This window comes from Centropristis striata, chromosome 9, assembly GCF_030273125.1.
Source record: "Centropristis striata isolate RG_2023a ecotype Rhode Island chromosome 9, C.striata_1.0, whole genome shotgun sequence".
Classification (NCBI taxonomy): Eukaryota; Metazoa; Chordata; class Actinopteri; order Perciformes; family Serranidae; genus Centropristis; species Centropristis striata.
In genome coordinates, this window is record NC_081525.1 from 30,318,890 (window position 1) to 30,333,096 (window position 14,207).

Below are 14,207 nucleotides of genomic sequence, written 5' to 3' on the forward strand. Positions count from 1 at the left end.
GCATCCCTGATAACTCTAATGTGGGAACAGTGTGGTGGGAGGGGAGTCAGTTCCTGTTGGACCAGCTGACAAACGCTTTGGTCAAAGCATACGGACACTTTTAGTGACCAAAACTGATGAAAGAAAGCAGCCTGACAGTGAGCATTACCCGGTGTTTAAAACATCAGCTTGTGACAGCTACTCCTCCTTAAAATACTAACCAGCAAAGACTCCTTCTGGATAATTTATGACTGTGCAGCACCCCTGGGAGTGAGAATAGTCGCCACCATCATATCATAAATGTGGGCTAAAGGGAGGACAACATGGAGGGCTACGGTGCTGCAGGGCATCACATCCTTCCTTCGAGTACATGTTGAGACTTAAAATGAACTTCTTATTTTCAGACGGCCCAGCTTTTCCTCAGGCTCAGGGATTACGAGAAAAACAAAATCACATCCTCTGTCAACAGGCACACGAAACAAGGCAGCTGTGTAAGACGCTAAATGCTTACAGAGAAATAAAAGGAGGAGGAGGAGGAGGTGGCGACTTACGATCATTGGATCCCATGCTGATTAAGTCATCAGAGTCCACATTGTGAACAATGGCTGCCTTGTACCCGGCTTTCTGGGCATTGAGGACCTGTGAGGAGACAAAACATTTAATGCTCCGAATATTGAATGGATCCCTTTGGTGCAAACACCTGGTGATTATTAGAAAGCTAACCTCAGCTGCTGCGGGAGGATCGACAACGGTAAGTGAAGGTGGCATGTGTGATTATGTGAGATAGCGGGGGGTATTGTGTCAGATAACCAAATCCGATTTCCGCTGCCTGACACCGCAGCATCAAACCACATTTAGAACATTAAATAGAACCCAGTTGTGGTTTGAAAGGAGAGCTCTCTCTGATTCTGCTCAGAGTTCTCCTCATACAACCTGAAAGGAACAATCTATTCACTAACCTTACTAGCCTTACAAATGTACCACTTCCAGTTAAGAGATGCTCTCTGCTGCTGACATTAACCAATTTATAAACTGGCCTTGCAAAGTGAATTATCAAAAGGGCAATAAATCCTACAGTTTCCTGCAGAGGACAGATACAGGAACCCTGTGGCTTTCCAGAAGCATCATGTTTACGTCCCGTGTTTGCAAGAGACAAGATGTTTGCATTTCACGCCCGGACATCTCGCTCCTCCACCATAAACACCGACTTCTCATCGGAGCTGGCTGAGCTGTAACCGAAGATCCAAAACAGGAAGCGTCTGATGAATGCACGGGAAACGGAGTGCACAAAGAAATCTGCATGGCCAAAGTTAAGAGTCAGAGCAGGCTAAAGGTTAGATGAGGTTTCTATTGTAGGAAGGCAAATGCTGAAATTCTGCCAGCTGGTTTTGCTCAATTAAAAAACTTCCCACATTACGATCTCCCTCTTATCTCTCTTTGTTCCTGTTTAGATGTGCAACACCGAGCCATTTCTGTGTCATTGTAGGATTTATAATTACTCTCCGACAGGTCATCTAGTGTTTCCCAGGAGTTAAAGCAAATAGATGGCTAAAGGTTTTCTGACCAAATGAAACACACCACTACCTTGAAAAGAATGATAGATTTTTCTGTGTTTAACAGACTCACACAATCCAATACATATAATGCAGGAAATGTTACATATATTACCTTTCGATTGTAATCAGTTGACAGGTATTCATTCAGTTATTGATCAAACTTTTATATATGATATTCAGTCTTTATACTCATTTCTTTTTGCATCTATAATATTGTATAAGAAATTTATATTTTTTACATTTTTATTTAAGGTCATTTTTATTGATTGTTTGGCACATACTTTCTTCTTTTTAGTTTATAAAACACACCATTACCTTGAAAAAATTACAGATTTTTCTGGGCTTGAATATTAGGAGAAACATACTTATCTAATTATATATTGCCTTATTTCTTATTTTACTGTATTTTGTTGTATTTTTTGAGCAACCTGGAACAAGAATAAAGTTCTCTTATCTAATCTGATACATTTGGGATAATGCAAGTACATACCTCAACTAAATATATAACATAGGTCTGGTCTTTTTATAAAACTATTTATAAAAAAAATTATACATAATTTCATTATTCATCAAAACTTTATATATTACAATTCAGATTATAAGAAACATTGATAATTTCGTATTTTAATTTGAGGCGTTTTTTTGTTTTGGCACATGCTCGCTCCTGTTACAAATGCCAGCTGAGATCACCTTTGGCAAAAAGTGTTAGTCGTGTGCATGTCTGCTGTGTGTGTGCTGCTTATGTGTGTGAAATGTGTTTAAACTGTTGCATAAACATGCCACCGTGTCCACACACTCATTAATCATAGACATGTCCCCTCTACCTCTTCAGAAAAAAGTTCAGCCTGCTCACTGCAGCAAAAAAACAGATGCTACTGCTTCCAGTCTAACCTGTTCACTGTGTGTTTGTGTGTGTTTGTGCAGCCGTTATCCTCTAATAGGTAATGTATTTTTCCTTCTGTATCAGTCAACAACTATATATTTTAAAATCACAACATCCAGTAGACGGGGGACAAAGTCTGCATCGAAGCTCAATTATTTGTGACAAACATTTATTTTCCTCAGCTGAAAGCTCAGAAACATAGATTGGATGTTGAATAACACAATATATGCAAATCAATTTGGCAAAAATATTGCATCGTAAATGTGATTATAATTACATAAACAAACTGAAACACATTCTGACGGTCCACATGCGCTGTATTATATTCAGTGTTTTAACCACTCTAATACTTTGATTTTAGGCATTTGAGGCCAAAATAAGAAGCGCAAATCCACTATCAGACCAATTCGGAAGACAGGTGCCCAAAAAAGGACTTTATCAGTCAGCTACAGTTACTGTGGACAATTTGATGGATTGGATTTGAATCCACAGCAGGTTGTGCTTTCATAAGAACATTATGGTGAAGACACTTGAAAAGGATTTAAAGAGATCTCTCCAGCAGCAGGAGCCATGTGTGCTGCTGTATGGTGGATGCACGGGAAACTGATGTAATGAGAATCTTCCATCTGCGCGGCTGTTTTTGCGGTTCTGACACAGTATAGAGGCTACAGTATCCTGTACAGCCATTGTTGTGGCTGATTGCTCACAACAGATGTGGCAGGCGGAAATAGGATGTGACAATATAATGTTGGACTGAATCATTATGTGTTCTGACACAGACAGAAATGGACGTTTCGAGTGACGTTTCCTCTGAAACTGAGGCAGAAACAAAACATTTTATTTGCCTCAGATCACATAAATGTCACTCAAACTCGTTAAAAAATAATAGGAACGAAGGCAGTGCTACTGCAGCACCAGAGACAAGACTTCGATTAAGGCGAGAGAAAACCATATTAACCTCCACAAGGAGGTCATATTTTCAGCTCTGTTTGTTTGTTTGTCTGCAAGATTACGGAAAAACTACTGCAGAATTAGCTTCCAGTGTTTCCACCGCCTGTGGTCTGCCTCACTCACCACCACTCAGACTGCTTCACCAGGAGGTGAGCGCACGACAGCTTAAGAGAGGGACATCAATCAGCCGCTGTAGCAACTTGAATTCAGCTGGTTAGAAGGCAGTGCTGCCACTGTACACCCGCTCCATGTGACACCAGCATTTAGGTTCACGAGCTGCTGCAGCAGCTAGCTGAAGGTCTCTGTCTCTGGAGCTGCCACACGCTCTCTGTCCAGCAGAAGAGTCTCATTGGTGGGGGGACCGCGCGGTGCATGAGCTAGGTCATTTTTGTCTCATTTGTGGTCTGATAGACCGAGACAAAAAGCAGGGCAAGGAGGGGCACATTTTACACATTTTCAATAGTAAAAAAAAATTGAAAATCCACATATGATCGCCAATGTTGCTATAGTGGCGGGCCGCCACAAATAAACAACAAAAGATTCTCCTCCTTTAAACCTCTTATACCTCTGTCCTTCTCCTTGGAAAAAAATCCCTAAAAAATGTTTTTTCTAAATTTGGACCAAGTGGACTGAGAACATTTACATTTAGTCATTTAGCAGACGCTTTTATCCAAAGCGACTTACAGAAAAAAGGGAACAATCAAGCTATAGTGCAATAAGAGCTATTAGTGCAGCAATAAGTGCAAGTGACAATCCTTTAAGGAGTAGAATTATCGTGTGGAGAGAAGATGCTCTCTGAAGAGCTGGGTCTTCAGGAGGTTTCTAAGGTAGAGAGGGACGCCCCTGCTCTGGTAGGAACTGGTAGTGGTTCCACCAACGGGGAACAAGAAATGCATAGAGTCTGAATTGTCTTGGACGAACAGGTGGCAGAGCCAGGCACCGTTCATGGGAAGAGCGCAGCGGTCGTGAGGTTACATATGCCTGAATCAGGGCGTTCCAGTAGCTGGGTGCAGTACAATAAACCTATAAAGGTCTGACTTAAGCTGATTTATTTATTTGAATGTATGTATATATTCATTTTTCGTTTTCTCATTTTGAAATATTTAAGGTGAAGAGCTTTCCATGTTCAATTGTAAATAATTAACCCTAATGTTACAATAGAAGCCATCTGGAAGAGTCAGGCTGTGAAACATTAATAAAACTTACTGCAAACGTTTTGTTTTGTGCACAATGTTCCAATGTTGTAGAACTGGTGTGGTGTGAAGTGTTGGATGTGAAAGGAGCACTTTTGCAAAAATAAAAATGCAAAAAAAACCCAAACTCTTATACCTGAAGCCACAGGGGATATGCTGCTGTTAATTATTACTCAGGGCATGTGTGGCCCTCCTGGGGAAAATCAACTCCTGACCTAAAAACCAGTGAGAGTGAGACAGTGGAGACTCCACCAAGTAAAGAAAATCAGATGAGTATAGTAATCTGCTGTGTTAAACAATAGAAAGGGGTCACTCACACTAACCTGGGCACCCAGTGGATATGTGTGTATGTGTGTGTGTGTGTGTGTGTGTGTGTGTGTGTGTGTGTGTGTGTGTGAGAGAGCCCCACAGCTCGGCCAGGCCTCTCTATAACAGCATTGTACTCTGTTATGATGCAAGGAAATTCATTTAGACCTGTGAGGGGTGGTGTGTGTGTGTGTGTGTGTGTGTGTGTGTGTGTGTGTATTGTGGCCTGCATGCATGCTAATACAGAACAGCACTGTCTTTTGTCTGTTCCTTGTCATTGTAATTTTATGCACAGGCATACGTGGAGCAGCGTGTATGGCAGCCTCAGCATTGTGATCCCATGTGTTTTCTTGTGAGGGTGTATTGTGTGGAGGTATCAATGGCTACTGTGTGCGTCTTTAGGCTGGCTGTCTGGATAAGTGACACACATACACACAAAATAATAGGACTGGATGTGTGTGTGTTTCTTAAGGAAGGAGAGTGAGCAAGGTGGAGGGAAATTTGTGTCTCTGAATATAAGATGTGGCTTATATAGACCAAATCAATCAGTTAATCCAAGAAAAGAGTAAGACACAGATAAAAGAGGTATACAACATTACCTTAAACCTCTGAGCCCTGAAGCTTATTTTAGGGCTTCTTTTGCTCTTATTTTACTCACTGTGGCCTTGTTTTCTACTGCAATATACAAGTTCTGCAGCTCTACTAAATCAGTACCATCAAAGCTAAAAGATGGAACAGCTTAACAATGCCTTCAGTGCAGAATAACACAGGTACATTTTCGTAAATCATGAAAAAAGAAAAAACGAAGAAGGTTGAATTTCTCTGATAAATTATTCTTTAGATTGAAATAAAATGGACTATATATACAAAAATGTTTCCAAGTGTCCACAAGTGTCATGAATACTGAAAAAAAAATTGGGTTTCCACATGTCCACTGTCCGCTCCTCTCAGATCTGTGTAAACAGCCTGCTGCTCTGTCTGATTTTCTGTCAATATTTGTCATGGGACCGTTCTTCTCATGGCTCCCTAGAATTAACAGATTTTGACAGAAATATCACAATTTTAAGCTTTGTTTCAGTTACTTTTTCAAAATGAAACTTTCTTAACCTATGATTCGTTCAAGTTCAAAGTTCAAAGTTCAACAATAATGCCTGTTTTCAGTAAATAGTTTTTGCAATCTTGTAAAGGAAACATGCTTCAGAGGGTTAATATCATGATAACATAACTAAAGATTGTAAAACTAATTTCAGCCTGCTTGCTTCTCTCTTCTCCCTCTGCTCTTTCCTCTTATATCCCAACCTGCTTGAACCTTTTGCGACTTGTAATTCTGCAATGTGCTCTGATTAATTTCCACAAAACAAACATATAAATCAAACAGATCCTGACACCTTTGACACCTGTAGATGGCTGTGTATCGGCCTATGAGGCCTTTGTTGTGTGAGACATGAAATTCAACAGAGAAAGTCCAGTAATAGTAATAAATGAACCCGATCAAAGCCTTATCAGACCGAACACACTGCACAATGGATTTTACAACTCTATAAAGTTATCAAGGCGGCAGCTTTTTCATCTTTCATCGACGATACAAGGGGTAGAAACATCGTAAACTACAAGGAATGTGTGCTTGCTAGTGTGTGATTGGCCTGCCAGATGACGACGTGCTGCAGCGAGTTGAGACTGGTTCAACTTTTTGCTGGAGCCCACAGCATTGGCTCCCCACTGTGCTGCCGGACTGGTTCCATTTAAGTGAAGGAGAAGGCTGTGTTTTTTTCACATAGTGCTCAAATTGGTCTGAACGCTGCTTGCAGTAACAGGGGTGATTAGTTAATCAGTAAATTTCTCCTGTAACCAGTCATGATATTGAGGTCATGCTTTACTCCAACTGGTTAAAATGAAATGTACTGTAGGTGTTGACAGAAGACAAACATATCTACAACCCTACTGTCTTTAACTCTCAATAGTTTAGTGTCTTTTTAGGGGGATTTTACAGTAAGCATAAAGAGCCTTTTTGGCTGCAGGCGGTCTAGATGCCAGTGTGTAGTGCGGTCTGTCTGCCTGGGATCTGCAGAGGAATTCAACCTCTGCTGCTGGCTCACCCTTGTGTTTGCATGGGCAAAGATAAGGACATTCAATGCATTCCTGAGACTGAGGAGAGGGAGAGAAAAAAAGAGACGGAGAGGCAGAAAAAAAAACAGAGGGAGAAAGGGAACACGAGATGTGAAACTCTAGAAATAAAAGAAAAATCAATAGAATGCAAGCGTGTGGTTATAAACACACAAACTTACAAGAGGAGCACATCACCCTGGGCTGCTCTTCTACCATCTGCAGACAATCGTGCTGAGCTGTAGCGCCTTCCTCCATGTCAATTTAACAGCCTTCATTAAACCACTTAATTGCCGTTATCCCTGTGGGACCACTATTAAAAAATCCTGCTGTTCTCCTTCAGCAGCGTCATATTCCTCTGCACACACCCAGCTCTTCTATGATGAAGTTGTGGGGGGAAAATGGATAAAATGTCAATATTAAAATGTAGATTTTCACCTCTTTATTTCAAGAAAGTGAAATTACACTTCTTAGTACTTTTTTGCTCACATTTCTACACATGGCAGCTCCCCTGCACAGCAACAGTGAAACTACACAGAAAAAAACAAGTGGCTAAGTGCTGTTCTCAAGGGCATCTTGACATATTTTTGTGTCACGTAACGGCATTACTTGGCACTGGAAACTTCTAGCTCTGTTCTCTCCTTTTCTGCCTTACAAAGTCCACATAATTTCTCCTGTTTTTGTACTATCAGGCCTTGGATTCAAAACAAAGTTGAAGCAAAATCACCATCTGATGCTTGTTTTCTCATCTTGGCACCCTGTGGTGTGCTGACCAAATTTTGACTTGGCCCGCAGCACTGACACTGCAGTTTCTATTCATTGACCAATTATGGATTTTTAAAAGGCGGATTGGACTCTACTTAATTGGCTGTTGTTTTTGGAGCCCTGCGAGTGAACTTGACAAGCTCCAGAAGCTTTTTGACAGGCGTTTAAAAACACAGAATGACATACAAGACAGAAATTTGCATTAAATTAACGGTGATTGTGATATATTTTCTTCTGGATAACGACTGGATACTTGACCTTAGAAACACATTACACTGCTGTTACTGGTGTTATTGCTTCTAAAGAAATGTCTCAGAAATCTACTTATATATTAATCTTTACTTGTTGGTTCCAACAAGTGAAGTTTGTAAATATGGACTAGTTGGGGAGAAGCTTAAAGAGCTGACTATGAGATGTTATCACAAGAATGAAAACAGAGGCAAAGACCTGTTGCTACTTGAAACCGTGCAAAAAAAAATTTTTTTTAGACATTCCTAACTAAACCCTAGCATTGGGGAAGTTGAGAAATGTTTGTAAACTATATGATCTTAAAAATCTAAATGTGCTGTGATAATGTAAATACTCATCCTTCTGTCCTGATTGCATAAAAACAATAAACTCTTTTAATCAGACTTTGTTTACAGTGGTGTGTATTTTCCTACAATAAGATTTAAAAAATCACAATAAATCCCTGTGTTAACACTGTTAAAATAACAAAAGTTATTTTCCAGAAATTTGCTGTATTATTTATCAGGGTTTTTCTTATTTTTCTGCAAATGGCATAAACATGTTAAATACTTTTATTACAAATATTAACCATCAATTGAAAGTTTATATCTGTAAATGTATTAAATGGGAAATTATACAGCAAATTATTTACAGTAAAAAAAAAAAATCCTTATCTGTAAAATAACACTTTTTTTTTTTTTTTAACTGTTATTTGACGGTAAGTGTGGTAACTTGTGCGGTGTGTGGGAACTTTTTAAAAATCCTTTAGACCAGTGTTTCTCAACCTTTTTCAATGATGTACCCACTGTGAAATATTTTTTCAGCCAAGTACCCCCAAACCAGGGCAAAGCATTTTTGGTTGAAAAAAAAAAAAAGACTTAAAAACAGAGTGCTGTGCCATCAGTGTCTGATTTATTTATTAACTTTGGAACTGATAAACACATACAAAATTCAGACATTTGAAAAAAAAACTATTTCAAACATTTAAAATGTTAATAATCCATCACTAAATTCATTGCAAATATTTCCCATCACTAAAATGTAGTGATTCAAACTAATGTAGTAAAAACAGTGAGCATATAACCATTTAAAACTATAACTGCTTCGCTTCAACCACGACTCCATCTTTGAGTTTTCAAGTGATTGACAGGTGATGCCAGGTGGCATATGACAGGTTGGGTCGAACCATCCCGGTATGGGGGAGACTCTGGGTTTTCAGGATCATGAAATTGAATAGTATACTGAATATAAAATTAATTTTATGAACTTATACCTTCCTAAAACATTCATCAAATAATTATTTTTAAAGGATTTTTGCAAGGATGCTACTTTTTAAATGTATATTTTAAAATCTCACGTACCCCCTGGAGTGCCTTCACGTAGCCCCATTTGAGAACCACTGTTTTAGATTTTCACAAGATATCAAATATATTGAGTATATACGTAACATAGCATTATGTTACAGGAGAGTTAAATAGTGGGGATGGTAAACATGAAATTCAAACCTGCTGAACTCTGATTCTACATTAAGTACACTAAAGAGTTTACGTGCCCTTCAGCAAGAAGGTTGCAGCTGTTTGGAGGCCAACAGCTCTGCACTTTTTGTGTATCGAGCAGCTTCCTGTGAATGCGTGGGACTCAATGAATGTGAAGGAAGGTGCTGCTGAGAAAAAAAAAACTTGTTCACAATAAACTGTCACAAGGGTAAAAAAAAAAAAAAAAAAGCATTTCAAAGTAGTTTTTCCGCTACAGGTCATTGAACTATTGATATTTTTGTGTGTGTTGTTTGTTTGTGTGAGCGCACGTATTTATGCATGTGGAACGTGATTCCCATTGGTCACAGCTGACTGGAGGTGTGTAAATGGTGCCACCTGGAGCTGCCGGACTCACTGGTGCTGGACTTAACCATTGACAACCCAAAAGAGCAGGACACTCTCTATGAAGCGGTTGGTCAAGAGTTTATTCTGTGAAAAGCTTATTATACAAATGTGCTACAGATAGATGAATAAAACCAACAATTTATTGACATTACCTACCAGAAAAATGTGTTAAAAATGGGGCCATGATGTTAAATGTGCCTGCATGTACATATAATATCTGCCTTTCCCCTCCTATACTAGTGTCTGTGAGACTGCTGATAGCATCAGTAATTATTGCTGCATCACCACTCTGTGTGTGTGTGTGTGTGTGTGTGTGTGTGTGTGTGTGTGTGTGTGTGTGTGTGTGTGTGTGTGTGTCAATAACCACTGCATCTTGACTCCTCTATGTGTGTGTGTATCTGCTGCCAACACTGCACAGTCTCCTCATGCAGTGCTGCAGCTAAAACACATCGACTCGTCTCCTCCTCTTACACCACTGACATCCTTTCTTTTTTTCTCCCTAACCCACTGTCCTCTCTCGTCCTCAATTTGTTTTTCAGCCCATTTTTCTTCCACACTTCAGCCCTGCGGAGCTCAGGCAGTAAAAAATGACCTGTGTGGAGCCTGTTGCAGTCACTGGTCTACATTTGCATAGAGCAGACTTGACCTTAGCTTTGTGTAAATGAGTCTGAGCAGCACAGCACACCTTTTTCACAGAACATTATAGTTGATGTTTTAGGTAGAACGTTAAAAGATTTTATCTGGCCCATCACAGACATAACATATCTATTGGTATTTGCGTAAATGCCATCAGATATGAGTCAGTAGGAAAACATTTTTTGCAGAATATATAATGCAGAAAACGCTACAGAAAATGCTTGGGGTGATTATTTGTTTATAAAAGCAGCCTTTTGAAAGCCTTTGCATGCTCATATTGGTGTAAATTTCACATAGAAAATGTATATGTTCATTAGAAATCCACTTTTTTCCCCTTAAAATTGATATTCGTATCAGTCTAAAAAATCCCATAAGGCTCAGGCTCGTGTTTGAGTATATTAAGAGTGTTTATGGACACTGTTCCCATGTTGTGGCAGTCATCATTTTGGGGAATTTAATTTGCAAATATTAAATTGATTAGGTATCAACTTTCGATTATTTCTTTAAATTAGTCTGTGAAGCATATAGGGAGGAAAGAATTGACGTATTTTTGTAGGCCTGCCTGCTAGTTAGCAACACCGTGGTGTCTATGGAGAATTCACCTATGGGGTTTTTGCATTGGATCATAAGAAAATAAACTCTGTGGAAATGTTTTGTTCAGCAGGATAATCTTCACAGATGAACACCACTTTTATGATGTTTGAAGCGTTAATGAAGGCAAAAGAAGTAAAATGCTTATGTTACGCTATGGCGAACTACACCACGGTCTTGACTTGAACATCACTACTGTTATGGTTCAGATGGTCTCAGACAAGCTAACCAGCGGTTTTGGCAAGCTAATCAACCTAATCTACAACCTACAAGAGTTTGCAAGAGCACTGAAAAACACGAGTAGAAGCTGTGAGGTGGACTAGTGAGAGAGTTCCTGTCCATGTACAGCGTGATGACATTTAATGTCCCTGACAACCCCTGTAGTCTCATTTAGCCACTTGTTAGCAACTGCCTTTTTTATTTAAAGATTCTTTTTTTGGCATTTTTGCTTTTATTGAAAGTGATAGATAAAAAGGGGGAGACAGAGGGGAGGACATGCGGCAAAGGGACCTCAGGCCGGATTCGAACCCGGGGTCCGCCACAGGAAGGACTCAGCCTTAATGGTAAGCGCTCTACCAGTGTGAGCCACCGGGACGCCCCCAGCAACTGCCTTTTTAAAGGACACATAAAAACTTCAAAATTCATAAGTGGGGGTATTTACTAACATATTTTATAACGCGAACATCTCTTCAGCTTGTGTTAACCACAGACCTTATTTCAGGCATCTAATCAAAAACCCATTCGAAATCCTCATTGATTTGAGAGGTTAGACCCAAGGACACTAAAATGCTAACTTACTTCCTGGTTAAACAACTTATTCCTGTGGCGCCCTATAAAAAGAAACAGTTTCTTTGATTTAACATTTGCTCTAAGGAAATTATTATTATTATATTGTTGCTGATTGTTAATTGATGGCAAATCATTGGCCTGGTCAGCTCAACCATGAGTCCAATGTTTGCCTCTATGCTGATTTGTTCTCTTTATCTCCTTCCTCTTCCTTCCTCTCCACCTGCATTGCTGCCCCGTATTTATCTATTTACTCCACGTTTTTCTTCCTCCTCCTCCTCCCCCCCCCCCCCGCCTCCGCCTCATTAAGACCTGAGCAAAACAAGGTTAATTAATTTCATTAATACTACCCAAAACACATCTTCTGTGTCCTCAGGGGGAAGAAATACAGAACATGAGGAGCGCTTGATTTGCATCTAGAAGAAGAGAATGTGGAGATCTGTGGTTCAAAAGTCCCAAACTGTATCAGATGTATAAGTCCTGTGCTGCTCCTCTGCTGTTTGGACAGCAGCTCCCAATCAGCTCCTCATTTCCTCCTCTCTCCTCCCTTAACCTTCTCTCTCTCTCTTCTCCCTCCCATTATTTCTACCCTCATGATATTCACTCATTGCTCTTCCTCCCCCCCTTCTCCTCCTCTCCACAAGCTTTCTCCTCTCGCCCTCTCCCTCCTCGTGCCACCCTTCCCTTTTTATTTCTCCTCCCCCCTCCCAAAACTACCCTTCTTTCTCTTCCTATTCCCCAACTACCTCTTCTCTAAAATTTAACCTCCTCCTTCTCTCCTCTCTTTGCCCTCATTACCCTTGTTATATCACCCCGACTGCCAACTTCTCCACAATCCTCCCCAGCCCCTTTCTCCCATATATCCACCCTCCCGCCTTTACTCTCTCTCCCTCCTCCTCGTTCTCCATCACCCCACCCTCCCCTCTCTCTCTCTCTCTCTCCTTACTGTTTCAGAGGAATGCTGCGCAGAGCAGAGCTGGGTTTTAGTTTCAAGGTCCACCAGACGGTTGATTAGATAAAGAGTTCAATAAAACTGCAGGGAGAGGCCATGGATACTGATAATACTGCACAGCTGCAATTCATGCAGCTCACTTCCCTATATGTGTGAGGGACTATATTTGCACTAAAGCTGTTATAAAGATAACTACAGCACATTGATGAAGCTTCCAAGCCTTAATTTATTGCTATTATTTAACATAATTGTATGTGTTTGGTTCTATATTGCTTTGGACATCAGCGTTAATGTTCTTAACTCTCTAAAGCAGTTTTCAGGACAGTTTTTGCTCTTTTTCCATTTTACTCACTAATAGCATAATAACAAAGCATACATAAAAAATATAACCTATCTGGAATCACTACAATGATGGCTAAAAGTGTGAAAAAACTTTTTCAAGTGTGCACAAGTGTCATAAATATTGGAAAAAACCTTGGTTCTCCACATGCGATACATATTGAACTATTTGCATTTTTACAACCTCTATTTGCAACCTCTCCTGTCCTCTCCTCTCTGCTCTGTGTAAACAGCCTGCAATTCTGTCTGCTTTGCAGTAAATATTTGTCACACAACCATTTGTCTCATCAGAATCAATCATGACCTCCCAGTTGCGCTGAGGACTGCAGAACTTAATGTTTTTAACAGGATGTAGTTATTACAAACAGTTTATTTATGGCAACATTTTAAATGAGAACAAAGTGATTTTGACAGAAATATCACAATTTAAGCTTCGTTTTGGTAACTTTTTCTAACCAAAACTTGTTCTTTCAACAATAGACGGTGTATTTTTGGCGATCCTTCTAAGAAAACATACATTTCAGAGGGTTAAATGAGCAAAAAAGCCTTACTTTAAATGTGGTACCAATTTGTTATAGTGTATGTAGCTAAATCAGCGCTGTGTGTACACTCTTGTGATCTTGGGGAAAAAAAATACCCAAAGGTGAGGAAACTTTGTAACTGGATGCACGTTTTAAAGGTAGGGGTTTGGAGAAATTTACAAGCACAGAAACAATTTGATGTATAATTAAAGGTACTTGTGCCCACTGTGTGTATTTGCCCTGTAGGTAAAAGGGATCAGGCTGAGCTGTTTGTGCAACAGACAGAACAGCTCAGAGAAACAGCACAGCAACATGAGATATGGCTACTGCCCCCTCTCTCTCTCTCTCTCTCTCTCTCTCTCTCACTCACTCACACACACACACACACACACTCGAGCTAGTCATACATCCAGTCAGCCATAGTCATACCCTGTCATAAGACTGAGTGAGCGTCTGCAGGAAGCTAGATCATTGTTTGAATAAAGACTGAGGCCTGTGTGTGTTTACGTGTGTGTGCGTGTGTGTGTGTGTGTAGCTC

The 14,207-nt window shown here is 40.0% G+C and overlaps 1 protein-coding gene across 1 annotated transcript in view; it reads right to left on the reverse strand.

The window, feature by feature from the left end:
* Positions 1-14,207, reverse strand: part of rnf13 (ring finger protein 13) — a 60,500-nt gene that overhangs the window by 16,102 nt on the left and 30,191 nt on the right. The window contains exon 5 of the mRNA XM_059340808.1: positions 531-618. Coding sequence (XP_059196791.1) covers positions 531-618 — 88 coding nt within the window. The remainder of the gene's footprint in view (positions 1-530; positions 619-14,207) is intronic.